The sequence below is a fragment of the Benincasa hispida genome, chromosome 6 (genome assembly GCF_009727055.1).
Source record: "Benincasa hispida cultivar B227 chromosome 6, ASM972705v1, whole genome shotgun sequence".
NCBI lineage: Eukaryota > Viridiplantae > Streptophyta > Magnoliopsida > Cucurbitales > Cucurbitaceae > Benincasa > Benincasa hispida.
The window spans coordinates 56050857-56072393 of record NC_052354.1 but is presented as its reverse complement, the minus strand read 5'-3'; the positions used below and the strand labels follow the sequence as shown (position 1 = coordinate 56072393).

General features: G+C 33.8%; 2 protein-coding genes across 7 annotated transcripts; one reads left to right on the top strand and one right to left on the bottom strand.

The window, feature by feature from the left end:
* Positions 1–4457: 4457 nt before the first annotated feature.
* Positions 4458–10550, top strand: LOC120079737 (probable ADP-ribosylation factor GTPase-activating protein AGD14). 3 transcript variants are annotated; one of them, XM_039034091.1, is made up of 16 exons: positions 4458–4804; positions 5149–5257; positions 5512–5573; positions 5735–5822; positions 5937–6001; positions 6085–6181; positions 6344–6793; positions 7507–7786; positions 7898–7984; positions 8065–8174; positions 8279–8434; positions 8541–8645; positions 8734–8802; positions 9088–9259; positions 9350–9398; positions 9904–10042. In XM_039034091.1, exons 2-16 carry the CDS (start codon positions 5159–5161, stop codon positions 10040–10042), a joined length of 2028 nt encoding a protein of 675 aa, XP_038890019.1. In that variant the 5' UTR covers positions 4458–4804; positions 5149–5158. The 3 variants fall into 3 exon arrangements, with proteins under 3 accessions (XP_038890019.1, XP_038890016.1, XP_038890018.1); XM_039034088.1 differs by having other exon boundaries at positions 4459–4804; positions 7507–7984; positions 9904–10550; XM_039034090.1 differs by having other exon boundaries at positions 4460–4804; positions 5937–5998; positions 7507–7984.
* Positions 10551–11107: 557 nt separating this feature from the next.
* LOC120079738 (probable serine incorporator) lies at positions 11108–19301 on the bottom strand. Of its 4 annotated transcripts, none has more exons than XM_039034093.1 (14): positions 18970–19300; positions 17839–18441; positions 17406–17686; positions 16956–17029; positions 16690–16849; positions 16586–16610; positions 16368–16457; positions 15721–15892; positions 15553–15626; positions 14815–14884; positions 13921–13992; positions 13692–13828; positions 12443–12516; positions 11108–11379 (listed from the first exon to the last, which is right to left on the bottom strand). In XM_039034093.1, exons 3-14 carry the CDS (start codon positions 17596–17598, stop codon positions 11318–11320), a joined length of 1203 nt encoding a protein of 400 aa, XP_038890021.1. In that variant the 5' UTR covers positions 17599–17686; positions 17839–18441; positions 18970–19300; the 3' UTR covers positions 11108–11317. The 4 variants fall into 4 exon arrangements, 3 of the variants coding, with proteins under 3 accessions (XP_038890021.1, XP_038890022.1, XP_038890020.1); XM_039034094.1 differs by having other exon boundaries at positions 17846–18441; XM_039034092.1 differs by lacking the exon at positions 17839–18441.
* Between the last annotated feature and the right edge of the window lie 2236 nt (positions 19302–21537).

Here is a 21537-nt window from a genome sequence, read left to right as displayed (position 1 = left end):
GAGTTCCAAAGAAATTCTGGCAAGAAGCAGTAAATTGGGGTGTTCGTGTTTTGAATCAAAGTCCAAATTTTTCGGTGAAAAACATGACTTCTCAAGAAGCTTGGGATGGGTGTAAACCATCACTTGATCACTTTAAAGTGTTCGGGTACATTGCATATGCACACATTCTTGGCATTAGTGAGCAATCAAAGGCTTACAACTGTTCAATCCAATCATAGGTAAAATTGTAATTAGCCGAGATGTTATATTTGATGAACTAAACACTTGGAATTGGATAGAAGATACTCTAGAGCAATAAACAGTACCTTGGAATTTTGAAGACGGTCATGAATCTTTGACACCTCAACTTGAAAATCCAGTACAACAATTAGTTCAGCTTGAGGCTATTGAGTCTCAAACAAGATGTGCAAGTTCTTCAAGACTACAACGAGTTAGAAGGAAACCCACATGGATGGAAGATTATGAGGTTAGTGGCGATCTTTTTGATGAGGCATTTATCCATTATGCTTTATTATCAAAATGTGATCCATTAATTTTCGAAGAAGCTGTCAAAAATATAAAATGGAAGCAGACCATGGATGAAGAGATTAAGTTGATTGAGAAAAACAATACTTGGGAGCTATGAAACTTCCTAGAGGGCAAAAATTTGCTGGTGTTAAATGGGTTTACAAGATGAAGCTGAATAAAGATGGCCAAGTAGACAAATACAAGGCTCGCCTTGTTGCAAATGGGTACAAGCAAAAAATTGGCATTGACTACAATGAAGTTTTCGCTCCGGTTGCAAAACATGATACAATTCGAATGGTGTTAGCATTGGCAACACAAAGCAATTGGAAAATTCTTCAAATGGACGTGAAATCAGCCTTTCTGCATGGCAATTTGAATGAAGAAGTTTACATAGATCAACCCCCTGGATATGTTCAACAGAGTAATGTAAGAAAGGTATACTGCTTGAAGAAGGCTTTGTATGGATTGAAGCAAGCTCCTAGGACTCGGTACAGTCGAATTGATGCCTACTTTATTAAAGTTGGATTTGAAAAATGTCCAGATAAACATACTCTTTTTATTAAATTCGAACAAAATTTTGATAGTATGTTTGTATGTAGATGATATGATTTACACAGGAAATGACTCGATTATGTTTGAAGAATACAAGCATTCCACGATGACAGAGTTTGACATAACAGATCTAGGGATGATGCATTATTTTCTCGACATTGAGGTAATACAATCAGTAGCAGAAATTTTCATCAATCAGAAGAAATATGCACTGGAGATCTTGGATAGGTTTCAAATGGAGAATTGCAACTCAGCCACAACTCCAATTGAACCCAATTTGAAGCTCATAAAGGACCATGAAAGAAAGAAGGTCAACAGTACTCTCTATAAGCAAATGGAAGGAAGCTTGATGTACTTAACAGCTACAAGGCCTGATATTATGTATGTTGTAAGGCTAATTAGTAGGTTTATGGAATCTCCAACTGAGCTTCATCTCCTTGCTGCCAAAAGAATCTTATGTTACTTAAAAGGGACTCTTAGTCTTGGCATACTTTATCTAAAAGGAGAAAAACTAAACCTTGTTGGTTTTAGCGATAGTGATTATGCAGGAGAATTAAATATAGAAAGAGTACTTTAGAGTATGTTTTCATGCTTGGTTTAGGAGCTATCTCATGGTGTTTCAAGAAACAGCAAATTGTCACATTATCTACCACTGTAGCTGAACTTGTAGCAGCAACATCATGTGCATGTCAAGTCATTTGGTTGAGGAACAATCTTGAGAATTTGCATTATAAGCAAGAAGAAGCATTTATCATTCATTGTGATAACACATCAACAATCAAGCTCTCAAGGAATCCTGTCTTGCATGGACGAAGCAAACACATTGATGTAAGATACCATTACTTGAGGGATCTTAAAAATGATGGAATTATCAATCCAAGCTACTGTAAAAGTGAAGATCAAGTGGCAGATATTTTAACAAAGCCTCTCAAATTAGCAACATTTGTGAAGCTTCGAAGCTTACTTGGGGTGGTTTCCTCTACTACTTTAAACTAAATACTAAATTGCATAGTTTTAGTTTAAGTGAAGGTGTTAAAAATAGAATTGATTATATTTAGTTTCTTGTTGCTAGTCTTTAGGGTTGCTATTCTTTGTGCTAGTCTTGTGCCATTTGTTTTGGGTGGTTAGTTTGTTATTTATGGTGTACTTTGAGCCAATATAAGGCCTAATTGGAATGAAATTTATGTACGGGAGTTTTATATCACTTCCCCTCTTTTACTAGTTCTCTCCATTTTTTTCTATCAGTATCATGTATATTTTCTATTCTCTATTCCGAATTATATATACTTGTATGTAGTAGGTTTTACCCTAATTGAAGAGTCATCTTGTATAAATGAAAAACACAGGCCATATGAACGAAATACAGAAATCTGAGAGCATTGATCTCACCAAACCTTTGTCTTATTCTTGAACTTGATTTTAACGGGTTTGACAAGCTTTTAAAGAAGATGACATGAATTGTATTTAAAGAAAATAACTATTATGTTTTGTAAGAATAAGGGGATGAAAATTACTATTTTATCTCAAGTTTTTAAACTATTGTTTCTCCACCCACACATTGACCTAAAAAAATTAATACGATTCTTAACGTGAGTATAGCTCAACTAGTTAAGACATATATATCTCAACTCAATAGATTTTCAAGGCTTTATCCCTACCTCACATGTTCGATCCCAAAAAAAGAAATCATACAATACGATATAATTCATTTTTTCTTTGTAATTTTACAGAAAGAAGAACTTAAAATTAAGGCGAATAATAAAAGAAAAACCTACAACATCGATTCTAATGAACATGACCATGCTCATGTTCAGAGAGGAGTAAGTTTCGTTTTGATGTGATATTTTAATAATTATTCAAATATGAAGACATACCATGCAAGGCGTGTGTATATATGTATCTATATTTTTGAGAATCAAACTCTCGACCACGGTTAGAAAAATCTTGATTAAATAATCTTTCTCTAATAGTTTTTCCATTAGTTCTCAAACATTACATTGATTAAAAAAAGTGTTGTTTATATGATTAATTATAGGGTTTTCTACACAAAAAAGCAGTAGTCATTTGTTATAATTGATTAAGTGGAATATAATTATTAAATGACTTGTATGGAGCATGTGGGCATCTAATATTATGATAATTTGATAAATGAGAATGAAGAAAATTGATTGTTTTTTAGGAGCATTTATGAAGAATGTGGAAAGGGTCAAATCTCTTTAAGAAAAATGTACATAGGCTCCCTCCTTTTGTGGATATTTGCACAAATGCCATTTCCTTAGTCATGAGCGATAGGATACTACTTTGATGCATTATTTTGCCAAAAAAAAAAGAAAAGAAAAAGAAAAAAAAAACATCTTTTTTGGAAAAAAAAGGAAGTAAGGGGAAAAAAATACTTATCGACCATAGAGTGTGTTTCTAGTACTTTTTGGACTAACGTAGGATGATTTGCAATTGATTGAAGCTCTTCATTTAATTTATAATGATTTTATTGCATCACCTAATCTATTTTGGTAAAAAATTGAGTAGATCAAATGATAAATTAAGATATATGAATTGCCCAAAACAGGAAAAAGAAAGTTAAGAAGTACGAACTTTCAAAATTTAATTCACTTAAGAACATTGCTAGGAAAAGTAAACATAAGAAAAAATCATCCCATGCATTATCAACCATAGAAGAATCATACACAACCAAACTCTTAAAGAATGTACATATTTGAACAATCAAGATTATTATACTTTTCTTAATTGTAGTATTCTAAAAAGATACATTATTATATAAATGACTTTCAAATAAGCTTACAAGGAAAGCAACTTGAGAAGAACTCAATGATAAAGATATCGATTATGGTTATTGGAAGTTCGATCTTTCACCATCGCAATTGTCAAACTAAAAAAAGATTGACAAATGAAGTTTCTCCTTTTAATTTTTATAGCATCATTCCACTTCCAACACACACGGATAGACCAACCCGAGCCCACAATTATTGGGCTTAAAGTATCAAAATTTTGGGCCCGAAAGTTTCTCACTGGGCTTCAGTTACCACTTTACCAGACCAACTACCGACTTGTCGTCTTAATGCTATATTCGTCGGCATGATTCCATTTCCGACATGTCGTTTCCGTTTGTTACGTTGTTTAATTTGAGAATCATAGAGAGGCAAAAACGGCGCAGTAATAATGGCCAAAATCGTAATTATAGGAGAAAAGAAGGGGCAAATAGTTAGACGACAGTTGGCAATTCGATTTGACTGTCACAGCAATTTCGACAAAAAATAAAGACTTAACAGTCCAACGCCATCGAACTCGGGCGTGCGATGCGACAAATGTTGGAACAAGATAATTACTCTACACCCGAGAACACCGTATAATATCCCAGATCCATCCCCTTTCTCTCTCTTCCATTTCTTCTTCCATCCCTCTCTCTCTCTTAAAATCTTTAGGCAAAAGCAGAAAGGAGTTTTGGAAGCTCTTAGCTGTACAATACGAAGAAGCCCGTAGTTACCGATACTGAAGAAAAAGGATCTGCAGTTCTCTCTCTCTCTTCGCGTTCGTTTTTTTTCTTTGTTTCTCAGATGCTGGTGGATCGATTGAGCTTTATTGTCAACTTGAAAGGCTGCTGAACTAGAAGAAGTAATCGTGTCTGTATGCTGATTTTTGTCCGTTTCGGTTTTCATTTCAATCTTCTGCTTGTCTAGGGTTCTACGGGCGTTATTCTTTTTGATTCTACTCCAGTTGTTCAACTTAGGTGAGGTTTTACTTTTTCAGATCCGCAGTTTGGATTCTTGGACTTTTGGTAGTTAATTTCACGTTTTGTTTGATTGCTGGAAAAGAAATGTGTAATTGAAATCGTTGATTGTTGACTTCTCCAATTGTGTATTTGAATTTTCGTAAGTTTATTTTTCAACGTATTCTTGTTGCAAGTGGTTAATCTCTTGAAATGAACACCGGATAAAACGTTTTATTTACTTGTTTGAGTTTCATGAAACTTATAGGATTGATACTGATTTTGGCGGGGAAATTCCATTTGAGTTTGTCTATTTGGTGTTTATTGCTGTTTGTTTTGCATAACGTTGATCTTAATTGAAGTAGGTTGGGATATATGGCGAATCGAGTGAAGGAGGATGAGAAGAACGAACGGATTATACGCGGTCTTCTGAAGTTGCAGGAGAATCGCCGGTGCATCAACTGCAACAGCCTGGTACACTATTATTACCTTTCTCACTGTCATGTCTCGTTTCATTGTATTTGCTCGATTCAGATATCATAAAGCGGTACTAAATGAATATAAATGTTCGTTTTGCTATCAAGAAATTCCAGTCGTTCCTTCTGACCCGTTCTTGATTTGGCTTCTTCAAATCGTAGTTCCATGAAAAGAAGTTAGAATGATCACTACGAGACCTTTGGTTATAGTTTTCACGTTAGATTCAATCAATTTTATTGAAACACATGCAGGGACCACAGTACGTCTGCACAAATTTCTGGACGTTTGTTTGCACAACCTGTAGTGGAATACAGTAAGTGTGCATCGTTCTTGTGTTTGGTTCTTGTATTTCCGATTTCTCCAAAGACACACAAATCAATGGTGATATAGTTGCATTAGTCTTATGGAGTAATGCTTTTGTGTATCTTGTTCATTTAATTGATAAAAACTTATTTTATTTTACTAATCAAATAGCCGTGAGTTCACACACCGGGTAAAGTCAATATCAATGGCCAAATTTACTTCTCAAGAAGTCAGCGCCCTTCAAGAAGGAGGAAATCAGGTATATGCTGCATATAGATGTTTACTTTTGTTTCTCAGAGACACACCATTACACTGTAAAGAATCATGATTTTCTTATATTTTCCTTTTCTTTCATCTCTTTTCATGTTCAAAGCGTGCAAAGGAAATTTACTTTAAAGAGTTGGATCCACAGCGTCATTCTTTTCCTGACAGCAGGTCGTTTTATTTTACTTTTCTATTGTTAATGTATGCTGTTATGTAGTCCAAATGGAGGTTGTTCTGAGACAAAGTTTTCTGTACAGTAACGTTGTGAGACTCAGAGACTTTATCAAGCATGTTTATGTGGATAGAAGATATAGTGGTGATAAAAATTTTGACAAGCCGCCTAGGGTAAAATCGGTGAGATGCCCCAAATCCTTCTTTGCTAATCTTGCTTATACGTATCTGAAGTTGAAGTCAGTAACTTTTATCATATGATTAAATTTTTAAGTTGTGTTATGTTAGTTTATTATGATTCTACACAACCCAATCTTGATTGAACTCTTCTGTGATCCTATACAGGGTGAAAAAGAGGACTTTTATGAAACCAGGAGAACAGATACATATGCAGGAGGTTCTAGAAGCCCACCATATGAAGACCGCCGCTACAACGAAAGGTCTAGTCCTGGGGGAAGAAACTTTGATGAGAGAAGAAGTCCAGGATCTGATCACGAAAATCGGCAGTTTGGTGATTTTAGGAAGAGTCCTGCTCGTTCTGAAGTTGTGAATGATTGGCGTCGAGAAGATAGATTTGAAAATGGAAAAAGAGTAGAAGATGGAAGATTATCCGATGGAGATTCAAAAATTGGAGGCAGGTCACCTGAGCGACCAAATGACCTGGATGCTTCCAGTCCCCCCACAGTACGGCCTGTTAGGGATATTTTGGGAGAGAACGTATCTCCACTTCGTGTAATTGAACCACCAAAAAGTAGTGGTACTAGCAAGGTTCCTGATAGCTCCGTGCATAAACAGGTGAGATTTTCTTTCTCTTATATTTATTGCAATTATATTACATATATGTTTCGCATTGATATCCTTATTCAATTACCTGTTCCCCTTTTCCTATGCTTTTATCTGCATAATATTTTCCATCAATAATTCCCGTGTCAATAACCTTTCATCCTTCTGAGGACTGGTATCTGTCCATTTGTTTGAGCTCTTTCGTTTAAAATTGATCTAATTAAACATATTGGACATGGTTGTAGCATATATTACAAGAGTAGTTGGAATGATTTAGAGAATTGTGCTTAGTATTCAATTTCCATGGAAATAGTTTTAGTTAGCTCCTCTTGCGAAATAGTTTGTATATATCTTCACGTAGTAAGGTTTTCATGAGAGAAACCTCCACATGTAGCAACTATTGATCCTCATTATCAACAGCAGCATTTTGATCTGTGCCTTGTTCTGTACCTCTCTGTTGTTAACCGACCGGCTTCGTTACTTATCATTAGCTCAGTCTTGAAACACTCTATCTTATCTGCTAACCTCTCATAATGGAGCTATTTGTTGCGAGCTTTTGTAACTTGCTACTTGCGAATCTGTTGGTGTTAACTCATCAACTGTCATTCCATCTTTGTGTGACTGTTATTAATTATTACTTTTTCCATTGAGATTACTGTTGCCTTTTTCCATTGTTTCGGCAATATATCGTATTTGAACTGATACCATGTATTATTAAATTTCAGAGAACTGCTTCTTCCAGTAGCTTAGGGTCCATCAGTGAGAATGTTGTGGAAACTAAATTGGAGCCTTCTGGAAGTTTAATTGATTTTGATGCAGAACCTGAACCTATTACTTCTGCAGTTCCACAGCCACCACAAAGTTCTGCTCCACAACCTATAACACACACCGTGAACTCTACAAGCGACAACAATTGGGCCTCGTTTGATGTTGCCCCTCAGGCACCTCCTGCTCCTGCTAATGTTGGCACATTAGAGTCTGTACTTTCCCAATTGTCAGTTTCAGGTTCTGTTCCTGGTGTTTCAGGATTACATGCTGCTGCTGGTGCAATACCTAATGCACCGGTAGGCAACATGACAATATTACCAACTGGTTTTGATCCTTCTTTTGGATCAGGAGGGAACACCCATATGCCTCCTCCCTTTTCTGGCGGGGCACCTTCAGCTGCACCAGGGGCTGGCTTGTCAACATTTCCTCCATCAGGTGCTTCAGCATCTGGCTCTTGATTTATACTAATGTAATTAGTCCATATTGCTAAAAATGCTTGTCATGTCATGGTTCAGGGCAATGGTCTAACATGCAGTCGCAGACACATTCTTTATTTCCTGGTGGTAATTCTCAGCCTGTGGGTCAACAATTTCCACCGTCAATTGACAGATCCATCAATCATGCGGTTTGATTGTTATAGACTTGTTTGCCTTTCTATTTTCGATGGTATATTGTTTAAAAATTAAAACTAACTTTGTTCATCTTATTTTTCCTGGTGATTTCTGGTAGCCATGGAATGCTTCACAAAACTCCCAAGGACCTCTAAGTAATCCAGCAGCACATGCACCTCAAGATTTTTCAACTCCTTCGCAGGCAATAACTTCTGGTGTACCACAAACTTCTGCACCTGAAGTAAAGCCAAGCGGGAGAAAAGAATTGCCAGCCGTAATTACTTTTTCCCCATTCTCCTTGGTGTCCCATTAAGTAATTATCTCTGGCTTGTGTCGATCTCCCTACATTATTACAATTGACAATTTTCAATCATCTGCAGGATCTTTTTACTCTTAATTACTCATCGTACCCTGCACCAGTTCCTGGGTGGCATACTGTTCCGCCACGCCCCATGGTTTATGCAATGCCATATAATTCAGCAATGGTATTTTCTCTAAGTTCGGTTTTTCGATATTTTCACAAAGATTTCCATGGACAATTTAATGTCTCTGAACTTTCATTTACTTTTACAGCCCGTACCAAGTTTTCCACAATCTTCTACATCTACAAATCCGTTCGATCTCAGCAGTGAACAACCACAGGTATGTTGATGTTAACTTTTACATTTGACCTTTTGTAATATAAAAAGTTGGTTGTGTAATCTTGCCCCAACTGGTTTAGACTATCGATCTGCTCCTTGTGCATGAATTCACAATATTAAATTCTTGTACTTTAAATTCGTGCCTACTGTTTTATAAACTTGATTTTTTATTTTTCTGAAGATTAAGCTTATAAACACTATCTATGTCTTTTCTTATAAAGAAATAAACGCTATCTATGTTTTGTTATCTACTTTCTATTCATATTTTCACGAAATTTTTATGCAGTTTCCTTCCATGGCATCATTGCAAAATGCTTTGCCAAGTGGGCAACCTACATCAAATTTAATACACAATCCCGGCTACGGTAATCCCACATCGACATGGATGCCACATCAGCCACCATCTAACTTATTGCAGTTGCCTCCCCAAGGGCCGTATCCATCTACAATGCCTTCAAGTAAAATGATCTCATCCTTTTAACATATACAAAAGATCTCACTATTTGGCACGCATTTAACATATATACAATTCTGCTATGATATCTCAGGGCCACCTTACATGGGACAGCATGTAGCCAGCAACGTACAACCTTACAGGTAATTAGTGTGTGTATGTTTTTCTCTATAATTTATGCATTCATGTGAAAAAAAAAATCATTCAAAGACTTGTTAGATGAAATAATATTAAATTTACCTTTTCACTCATTAGCTTAAGCTTTTAGGTTAATTGATGATTTAAGATAGTATCAGAATAGGTGGTTAATTGGTGGTAACAGAGAAGGTTTCATTTGACAACCATTTTGTTTTTTAAAATTAAGACGTATAAACAATATTAGTACTTAAAATTTTCTTGCTTTATTATCTACTTTTTAAAAATTATTTTACAAAAGCCAAATTAGTAGTTTTTTTAAAAAAACATGATTTTGTTCTTCAAGTTTAGAAATTCAGAGTGTGTTTTCGAAGCTGATAAACTCCTGGAAACAAGTATAATTTTAAAAAATAAAATAGTTATTAACCGGAACCTATATTATCACATGGAGTCCGAACAGTTTCGACGTGTACTATGGATTTTCACTCTATGCGACATTGAAATTCATTTCAGGCATCCTGGACTTAGCAACTACGGTAACGAGGGAGCCGCTAATGCGTACACAGACATGAGCCAGCAGACAGGTGGTAGATTCTCGGCACCCGCTGATCCGAACCCTTTCTCATCCACCGGAGGTAACCCATTTGGCTAGTGAGAAAATGGAATAGCCTGCCCTGGCATTATTGTCTTGTCTTATTGCTCACCATCAAGTCCCTCGGTGAAAAAGTTTTGGTATCCATTGCAAGTCTCTTATTATATTATGTTTATCAGTGAGATAAAACGAGTCAAAATTATCCTGTTGGCACTGTACATTTTGTTTGATGTCCGAGGGGGAAAAATCTTAAGAGAGAGAGAGAGGAGTAAAAAAAAAAATATAGGTTTCAAATGGAGGCGTATATTATTTCTCTAGGCTATGGTTGGTGATTTTAGGTGTTAGTAAGAGTTTCCAACGGGTTATTTGTGCGTTTATTTTTACCTTTCTTTTCCTCAAGTTGTATAATTTTTCTTTTTGTTTGTTTGTATTTTATTTTTTCACTCTTTTTTTTTCCCTTTGTGTTAATTACATAATTTGTTCATTATTGTGAGTTATGATATATTGTTTGGAGAAAGTTGTAGCAAAACAATTCAAATTGCAGGCTTTGCAGCGACGGTTCAGTGAACTCTATTTGTATACACTAAAGATGTTGAAAAGTCATGTATGATCTTTCGCTTTACCTTTAACTATTTTAAAAACTATTAGCAAAATTTTTGGTTAAATTACAAATTTAGTCCCTAAATTTGGAGAAAACTAGAATTTAGTTCCTATGATAAAGACTTTTTTTTTTTTTTTTTTTTTTTTTTATCAAACTTTAGGGACTAAATTTGTACTCTTAAAACCACGGAGATCAAATTTATAATTCTGTCAAAGATGTTTTTCGTTTAATTTTATTGGCATTTTGCATAATTCTTGTCTGTATTTATCCGAGCAAATTGATTTTTTAGACCAATCCTTGATGTTGGGTTAAGTTGCAAATAATTAGTATGTTAGGGACTGAAGGACTAAATTCTAACCTTTTAATATTATAGGCAATAAATTCAACGTCCTTCGAACCATGGAGACCAGATTAATTTACTGGCTAGTTATTTAGTCAATCAGTCAAACAAGTCCCCATTTATTTATTTATTTATATATTTTCTTAATATTGTGATTTTATAGTAAGTTGGGCCTGTTAGTAAATAAGCTTAATAAGCTACTATATATTTACAAATGAGGCAATGTTTTAGAGGACTACACTTTTTATCTTTTCCTAATTGTTGAACAAATCAAATCATCAAAAATAAAATAAAAATAGGCTTTTGGAAATTACATGTTTAGAACTTTGCAATCCAATTCAATCAGTAAGGAATTTTGGAGCGACGCAATGAATGAACGAGGGGTCGGTTTCTCTCATACAGCTCCTACTACCATTTGCCTGTTCCTCCATATCACTGGAGCCACCAGCATCCACACTACAACAAAAGAGAGAGAGAATTAGAATTTATTCATTACTTCTTGAGGGTGCTTCAAAATATAGATTCGAAAATGGTTTTGAGTTTTAAATGGAGAAAGTATGGGTCTTGCTCAAGTAAAGGGAGATAAGTTTTTTAATATAGAATATTTGTTTGTAGATTAATTTTTTAAAAATATAGATTCCAAAACCCAATAGGCAACTGAAGGGTCTTTCTTTTCTTTTTCCCGAATGTTTTATTAGGTATGAATTATGTATTTTTTTTTCTGGTTTTCTATTTTTGTAAGACGAAACGTATGCAATCAACTACTTTTTAAGTTCAATTTTTGAAAAATATAAAATTAAGTATGTTATGTTATGTAATAATTTGTTTTTTTTATAAAAATTATTATCATTAATTTTAAAAGCAAACATGGAAAGATAGTTTAATTATAAAAATAGAATATGGTTTTTTTAATTTCATAAAATGAGAATTAAAAGAGTTATTTGAGTTGTACAAATATGAAAAATGGACCTTAAATTGTTTTTTTAAATATAGAGATCTAAGTTACTGTTGAAAATAGCAGGTCATCACACACATATATATTAAAGAATAGGCACACATATTCATGTTGAAAAATGAAGTATTATTATTATTATTATAAGAAAAAACTACTTCCAAATTTTAAATTATGAAAACAAAAGACAGGTAGGTTATCAATCATGAAACATCTTTTCCAAAGTAGAATAATGAGAGTGATTTTGAAATAATTAAAATTACTTTTGTCAATTTTAAAATCATTCTGAAAGTGTTTTTACTTAACTGAATGCATCAAATTTTTTAGCAATTTTTAAAATCACCGCTCAAACATGTATTAAGAGTAACTTTCAATTGTCTGAGAGAAAAAGAAAGTTTTTTTTTTTTTTTTTTGAGAAATAGAAAATTTTCAAAATAAAAGAATCAAACAACCACGTTTTCCAAAATTAAAAAACAGTATGCATATCAAATGACACCAAAATGTTTTCACAAAAGAATCTGCAAAGATAATTTCAAAAATGAGAAGCAAACCTCAAAAGAAACTTACAGTAAACACAGACAGCGAGCCATTCATTGACAATCCGAACCCAAGTGCTTGTCCATCCGACGTCAATTGTCCACCTGCACAGTTTTAAATTAACCATCAAACCAAATCAAACCCAAGTTCTGATCTCTTTTCCTCCACATAAACCGTAATAAAAAAGAAAAAAAAACTTGAATGCATTTCGAGCATCACCTATCGTTGTGCATCCATTCTCACCACTCACATAAAAAAAAAATATTAAAATATTTTTAAAAAGAAAAAAAGACAAAATTTGACACATAACAAATTATGATGGAACGATTTGGTAAAATGCATAAAAATATGTGATGTCCAAGACATACGAATTATTTTTCATAAAAAAAAATTTAGAAATAGAATTGTCACATTAATTAAGGGTTAGTTGGAATCTAGTCGATGTCGAGTCGCCCATAAAAGGGTCCATAGGAATCTTTGAGTTGGAGTTTATTGCCTATTTAAAAAAAATGTTAAGTGGATTCAAAAGTCACGAGGAGTCAAAGAGGCAACACTTAGTGGCAACTAAAGCTTGGTTTTTAATAACGGAAACAAAGATAAAGAGAAGGAACCTAAAAGTCGGATTCCAGAAATGAAAGCAGCCAGATTTGGTTGGCGTTTTAGTGTCGACATTGGTCATGAAAAAAAAAAAGCATTAAAAGATGCAGATGTGACTTTTGCCAGTGGATTTTGCGTCAGTTTATATGGTTAATTTAGATGTGTTTGTCTTTCATAAAATCATTTGTTTTGATTTTAAGAATCAAGAACTTTATTCCCTATGTTATCCAAAAAGGAAAAAAAAATATTAAATTTTATAATTTATTTTTTTTTTAAAAAAACATTCCCATTCTTTCAAAAGTTGTAAATTATCCTTCACCATACATAAATGTTTAAAAACTACCACTAAAGTAGAAACCCGTTGAAATTTAGTATGAAAATTAGAACTTGAAATAGATATGTTGGTGATTTGAAATGATGTGGATGGAGAGTGATTGATTCCCAATTTTCATTAACATAATTTCTACTACAAAAATAGTTTTCAAACATTCATGGAAGATAACAAATGTTATTGCAAAATTTTAAAATATGAGTATTTTCTTAAACAAATGACAAAGTTGATTGGTACTTTTTCCTTTTTTTTCCTTCTAATTTAGCTTAAAATATGTGTTATATAATTCTTTTTTTTGTAAAGAACGCTGAATTAATGGACAAAAAAAAGTTGGGAGTGGGGGAAACGTACTTTCGAATGGGATGATTTGTATTCCAACCAATCAAAAGCATTGCAAAGTACATTGCTCCGGTGGCGAAAACCAAGTGAAAAAAACCATAGCCATATGGGACATCATCTTCTTCGTCCTGTTTGTCATCCTTCCTGAACTGCAGCTTTTATCAATTAACTTTTTCCCCCTTTTTTTTCTTGGGAATAATAATGATGAAAATAAGCTTTGTGAGAGTGCAGAAGAACGCACCTGGAAGCACTTGGAGTCTATTCCGGTGGAGAATGTTGCTATAACCATTGCGAGTACAGCAACGATAAAGCTCTGTCACACGCGTTATGATTGTTGTAACTTGTGTAAGAAAGAGGTGGAGGAAAAATAGAATCATATCATAACAATAGAAAAAAATATAATATTTATGTCATTTGGACTTTTAAGGAGAGAAATGGGAAACTACATCCAAAATAATTTTCTGTCGACTGACTTTTAATTTTAAAATTAGTACTCGGACCACTTGTAATAATTTTTACTAACGAACTTGTGAAATCATTAGTAAATAAAGAAAAGATATATCGCACTAAATTGATGATAAGCATTAGTGTGCCATATAAAAACTTCTATACCAAATCAAGAATAGAGCTTTACTTTGGAAAACAAAACCCCATTACAAGGGTTTTGGATTTTAAATCTCGTTTGACAACTAATTAATTTTTAAAACATAATTTTTGTTTAGAATTTGATTAGGATTTCAGATATTTCTTGAACAAATGTGAAAACCATAATTGAAAAATGGTGAGGAAACAAATATAAATTTCAAAATAGAAAATAAAAAACAAAATTGTTATTAAAAACATCGATTATAATTCTGAGTTAAATTTCAAAAACAAAACTAAATTGTTTAAACCTATTTATTTCGTTACTTTAAACTTATTTATTTGGTTAGTTTTCAAATTTTGGTTTGAATATTGAAAATATTTGCAATAAGTAGTAAACAAAACAAAGAAACTCATTAGTATTATAAACTTAACTATTAAAAATAAAAAAAATTGAAAACAAAATGGTTATCAAATAAGGTTTATATAGAATGTATTTCAAAAGTAAAAAGATATAGAAATGGATGGAAGGAAAATTAAGAAAAAAACTTACTATAATGGTAAGCCAGTCGGTTTTGGTTGAAGTCTCTGCATTTCTAACACACTTTCCTCCTCCTGGTTCACTACAAGGAAATTATCCAAATTAGCAGCATTTCCAAAATTCCTAAAACCATAACAGATTAGTAACCATATATCGATACATGAGAGTATTTTGTTGTAAAATGTAATGCAGATTATTGCAGAGGATGTTTATTTCTAATGTGTTTGAACTTTGAAGGTGTGGCTAGAAGAATATATCTCGTAACATATCAACTACAGGAATCGTTGTTAAGAAGAATGCCAATCTCTCTAGTAAAATGAAATCCAAAGTTGGCCTTCGTTTAATGATGATGAAGGCATGATGTCGCCTTGCACTTAGGTTTCTTAGAATATAAAAGAATTGTTGTGAGTGCCCTTTTACTTAAGAAAAATAGGCTCCTCACCACCAACCTGAGCAGATTAAATTATGAATTGATAGAACTTTTGTAGTAATAGAAACATCTATGACTTTTGAGTTCCAAAGAAGCACTTAACTAGTTTTTAGAAAAAATAATACTTACAGAAAAACTGTTAACTTAAAAACACAACATTCAAAAGTTACTTAAAACTCAAACTCAATGAGTTCCAGTTTAGGTTATAAACATTTATCCTAAAGGTCACATCGTGGAATATATATAATCAACTAGACAAAAGTACTAAACTGACAGTTATGATGGCTATGAGAGATGGGGATGAAAGAAGATCGCCATACCTCCTAATGGCACACCAGCAGATAAAAACTATGTAAAGCCCCATCAGACCCGGAGTCAAGATTCCAGCATTCACCTGTTGTGGTCTTAGTTAGCACAGCAGCCATACACCAAATCATTCAGTGATAGAGAAGTCTAAGAATGAATATGTAAATTGTGTTGGAACTTACTTTAGGATGGAGAGAAACGCTGGTCATGAGTTGGAGTAGTACCAGTGTCCACGTAATGAAAAAAATGTTGAGAAGACAAGTCGGCTGTGGCACATACCATATGTACATCGAAATGATTCCCACTAAACAGATGACATATGCCATTGTTGCAAGTAACATGATGTGTATTTGACTGCAAGAAAAGTAGCTTACATTTAGAAAACTACAAGTTCAAGACCATAGCCTATTGCTTTCTCATATGTAATGCCATCTTTATCATTTCTCATATACATTGAATCTTCAATAGACCAGTCTCGGTCATACAAACACAAAGTTCAGGCTTATAAGAAATGAATCTGATATTGCTGTGCTTGCCAAATGAAAGGGGCAGAAAAACGAAATTATCACCCCAAACGTTTGTCAAAATGTCAAGATTTAAATTTAACTGTCAGAACGTTTCTTCAATTAAATCTTCAAGATCCTTTTTTTTTTCCTTCTTTTCTTTTAATATTTTTATAGATGTATTCACTTTTTTCGTTAAGTAAACCATTCACACCTGCAAAAGTTCTGCAAATTGTAAAGTATTTCAAAGCTAAGTCAAATCTGTGAATAATTCTTTTTCAGAGAGAACAGATTTGGTATACAATGAATGAGGTAACGTAGCTTACCATCTGTCTGCAGGCTTGTCGGATTGACAACAATCATTCAACCATGTTATAAAGCTTATCACGCTTACAAGCTGAATCAGGAGAAAGACCCTGAAAATGGTAAAATCCTTTAAACGTCATGTTCCAGCAATCGAAATATTCTTGTTAAATTCAAAATATATTCCACCAGCTTCTGAAACAAAATTTGAAGTAATGTACATCGGCGAAAAAGGAAGTACCCGGCACCAAAATGTGCAACGTCCCCTGCAAAAATATGCATCAGAAGTTTCTTTTTAGTTAATTTAAACTCCTTTTTGGGGGGAATGGGTGAGGAGGGACTAACCATATAACCGAATAACGGTGGCAGGAAGCACAAAGGGGATGATTATGAACGCAATCCATAAGATAATCTTCGCAGACCACCATCCAGAATGCCAAGTACTTCTGCGTCCTCGCATCTTTGAAGTGCCAGTTGTAGAAAGAAACATGGTGAAATAAAATATCTAAAGTAAACGTTAAGGACTAGATATTGACCTTAAATTGAAATTAAACTATAACTCAAAGACAGAGCCGACTCTTCTGTAGCGACTTCAATCATCTGAAGGATACAAAGCAGCCCAAGCTTACACGAAGAACTCCTTCAGCACCTAGGCAATCACGCGCCCCGTGACATCCTTTTAATCCTAGGCCCATTCTCAAAACATGTTAGATTCCAACAATTAGTTGTAGAAAATAGTTGACAAAATTGTTGAAATAATGCCATGTATAAAATGTTGAAATGCAATGCATTGCCCACTCTAATCCACACGCTAAGTTTAAGTAAAATCAGTACTACTTCGGATGGCAATCAAACAAATGATCATTTCGCTCCCTGGTTACTTTTAAACACGTTCATAGATGAAAATGGCATTAAATGATAACTGAAGAAAATATGTGCCAACTACACTTCAACAATATAAAGGAGATGGCTGAAAAGAAAACAAGGGAAATTGTAGTAACAGCCTGAACATGTATCAGAATTCTATAGTAAAAAAATAGTTAGGAAGAAAGGAGTCTTACTTTCCATCTCCGTCAATGCGCCACGGCCATAATCCCGGACAGCCCATGCCAACAAATTAGCAATTAGAAACATTAAAGCATAGATATATCTTGCCATCCAAGGATTGGACCCATTGCGAAATTGGCTACACCATGTATCAGCCTTGAATATGCGGCGACCCTCATCGGCGCTTCCTCCGCCGCTAGTCTCCATGTCTACTTAAGGCAGGCTACATTTCATCCATTACTCGTTGTATAGTATAGAATCAAATTGGGTTTTCACCACTGCTTGCTTCTCTTCCCTGAAGCAATTACAAAAGTATTGGAGGCGGTGCGGTAAGAAATCTCAATGACTAAGCGTAGAAACAAGAGTCCAAAATTAGGTGTGTGAACAGTGGGTTAAAAACTGAAAATTACAGTTTTGAGATCTGAAATAAGAAGTTATGGAATTAACTTATTACTGCGATATATCTTTTCCTTTCGTTCTCGAGATCTGTCATGTTAAATCTATGTAGCAGTTTATGATGGATCAAATCAACGCCATCAAAAGCACGTTAGACGGCTTGAGTTAATTTCAAGTTTCAACAGAGATCCTGTGCCGCTGCCACACCCCTCTAAAAAGAAATGAATAAAGAAATAAAAATCAGGACCCCTTCCGCCCGGCACGGCATCTCATGCGCCTTTCGGCGATCAGCCAACAATCCAAAATTTCAACACTATAATTCCAGAAAAGCTGGTTCGTCGGGATACGTGCGAGCATCAATCATCATCAAGTTTGGGCAATGGGCACAAAAGAGACTATTTCTTGAAATGTAAGTCCGCTGCAGGGGAATAACTTCTACCAAACTCCTTCTATGACGATTATACCCCGAATTGAATTTAAATTAGGACTACAATAAAATAACCATTGATACTTTAACTGTCAGCTTGGTAATTGCATCTGTGTGGGCTCGACTCTAGACCAAGTTTCGCTAAGCAGTACTGTACAGGCATGGAAAAAGCAGGAACTACCGAAGACCAAATTTGAAGCAAAATGATTCTTCGTTCATCAGTTTCCCTGCGGATGCGGATGCCATTGCTTTAATTAAAATATTTACCTCGATCGAATTAGCCTCCAGAAATGCAATTTTAACATTTTTCAGGACAAGAATTTCTGACAAACTGTGACAATATACCGTAATCTGATTGTGATAAACATAGATCCAATCGCTGTAAAACCTTTTCCTCCTTCAGATTGAACACGAAGAAATATCTACCGAAGAACCTATTCATTGGACGGCAACGAAAAGAGAAGAAAGAAAAGCAAGAATAACTAAATTTCTCACAGAGGAAACCGACTCGATGAAGAAATGCAGTATTGGTACACATTAGTTTCCGATTAGATTCAGAAATCAAAATTTCGATCGGAAATACTAGACCGATCCATTACCACAACACATTCGCACTCAATCCTAATACAGATTTTCGGAGCGAAGAGTTAAAAATCATATAACAATCAGCAGGCGTACCTCAGCAGAAAGCAAAGATCAAACAGTTAAACTGACAATCCGATGAAGAAGAAGAAGAAGAAGAAGAAGAGACGTACCTGCAACGGATCCAGTTACAGAACTCGAGAAGAGAAGATTGAAGAGATTGAAAATGTTAGTGCAGAAGGCGAATGCTCGGCGTCCTTCCTCCGGAAAAATTCTGCAGAAAATCTCTCCGGAGCGAAGAAAGGAAGCAGAGAGAGAATCTGGAATTTGTTTAAGAATTTTGAGAGTTGAATTATATAAAATGAAAGAGAGAGAGAGATGCTTTTAGGAAGGTTTGCTTTGCGGTTGTGTGCTCTGTTTCTTTTTCCCGCCGTAAGCTTCTTGTTTTCGTTTCAACTATCTTTCTCCTCGTGACGTCCAACTTATGAAGTAAATTTCAGCTTTAAACTGAAAAAAGGCATGTTACAGTGCTAAATGAATCCTGATTTCCCTCACACACACATATATATATATATATTAAAAAAAAATTTTTTATTCTTACGTCTGATTTTCATTTGTTGTTTAAATTTCAAAATGTTATATAATTATTAGAGTCTTGAGATTGGTTCTAATTTAATCCTTATATTTAAAAATATTACATCATTAATTAAGATTTGAGTTTTGTTTAATTTAGGCTCTCGGTTTCAAGATTTATAATTTTGATTTTTCACTTAATATCCGCTCTTAAGTCATTAATTTAAAATAATAATGAAGATAACTTTAAAGAGATATTTGCAAAAAAGACAAAACAAATTACATTAATTAGGTCAATAGTCCACTTATTTTTTGTTTGTAAAAATGGCAAAAACAAAATCCAACTTACATATATAAAATATGTAAAATATTGCAAATACCCTTTATTAATATACTTGATATACTCGATAATGATGCAGATATATTTGATATACTTGTCAATCATGCACTCGTTTATATTGTTGATAAACTGATACACTTGACTGATATATTTGTTAATGATGTACTTAATTAACGAACTGTTGATAAATTTGTTAATCATTTACTCATTTATAATGTTGACAAACTTGATACACTTGACTGATATACTATTGATTAACCTAGATAATGATGCACTCGTTTATATTACTAAAACACGTGACTGATATATATTTATATACTTGATAATGATGTAATTGTTTTTATATTGCTAGTACACTTGACTAATATACTATTAATAAACTTGATAATGCACTTGTTTATATTGATAAAATACTCGAAGAATATATTGTTGATATACTTGATGATGATACACTATCTTATCTATTCGGCGAACCGATTTTGAGTCGACCAAACTAGTGAGTCAAATATTTCGGTCAGCTCGGTTTCATTACTGAGCCTCTTACACCACTACTTCTTCTACATCAGTGTGGATAGATGGTGGAAGGCCCTTTGGTCGTCCTTAAAAGTCTCAAATAAAATACAGATTATGATGTGAAAAATGCATCACAATATTTTTTCCTTCTAATCACAATTTAAATAGGAGAAAAATCTCAATCTCTCATCAATGTGTTTGTTGTGGTTCTGGGCTGAGATGTTACCTGCCGAGGCAATTGCTTTGCGTAATGGGCTCCAGATGGTAGATGAGTTTGGGGCTCTCTAATTTTTGGATTGAATATGATTTTCAAGCTTTAGTTACTGCAATTCACACCAACAAGTTAATTGAATCTTCTCTAGATGTTATTTTGGAGGAAGTGTAAGATGATGGGATGATCAAAACCTATATATGTGAGTTTAATTATATTACTCGAAATGGTAACGATGTTGCTCATAAATTAACGAGTTGGGCTATATCTAATATGTCGAGGCCGGTCTTTGCTCGAGGTCCGTTTTGGGTTTTAATGAGTTAGTTTGTAACCCTATGGTGCTATTCCTACTTAATGTATTTGTTCTTTTGCTTAAAAAAAAACAACTATAACTATAAAATAATACCTTGGTTTTGTTTTCTATAAAAATAGCGGTGACCACCTAATTTGAAAATTAAGGAGATAAGATTTTGTTGTGTGAGAAAAATACCATATCAATCTTAATAAGAATAAAATTGAAAATAAAAAATATTGACTCTTAAGATAATTTACTTTGAAAAGTTGACAATGAACAAATTTTGTGATATACATGTCCTAAATTAACTCAACCCACAATCTTTTAATTTTTTTTCTCAATGATAGCTAATTTGAGAATAATGGTTTCTGGTGTAAATCCATCCCTCTTACAAATTCTTACTTGTTCACCATCAAAATTGACCCTTGTTCAAATTAAATATTAAAATTATTTTGAATGATAGGTGAAATTATTTAATAAGGATAGAAACATGAGACTCAAACCCTAGTTTACCTTGACAAGCAAAGGTATAGTAGATGAATGTTTGACCTCAAAGCTAAGTTTGATGCATATATATATTAAAATTGAAACACAATAATAACATTTCAATGTAATAATAGTAAGATTGAAAAAGGGCAATAGTTGTTCTTGTTGTCAAAAGAGGTGAAAGATAATTAAGAAGAAAAAAAAAGGTCAATAATGCTTGAAATTGGCATGCAATATATTGCCTTTACATATAAACAATGGAAAAGAAAATGGCTTTTTTTCATAAATAATAATAACTAAAGGAAATCAATGAAACAGAAAGA

Excerpts from the sequence above, each read along its gene's own strand:
- LOC120079738 (XM_039034093.1), bottom strand. The coding sequence starts at position 17,598 with ATGGAGACTAGCGGCGGAGGAAGCGCCGATGAGGGTCGCCGCATATTC. Across the intron at positions 15,627-15,720 it reads GCGTTTCTCTCCATCCTAAA|GTGAATGCTGGAATCTTGAC; the intron begins GTAAGTTCCAAC and ends AGACCACAACAG. Across the intron at positions 13,829-13,920 it reads TAGACTCCAAGTGCTTCCAG|TTCAGGAAGGATGACAAACA; the intron begins GTGCGTTCTTCT and ends TAAAAGCTGCAG.
- LOC120079737 (XM_039034088.1), top strand. The coding sequence starts at position 5,159 with ATGGCGAATCGAGTGAAGGAGGATGAGAAGAACGAACGGATTATACGC. Across the intron at positions 5,258-5,511 it reads GCATCAACTGCAACAGCCTG|GGACCACAGTACGTCTGCAC; the intron begins GTACACTATTAT and ends AAACACATGCAG. Across the intron at positions 9,260-9,349 it reads TCCATCTACAATGCCTTCAA|GGCCACCTTACATGGGACAG; the intron begins GTAAAATGATCT and ends ATGATATCTCAG.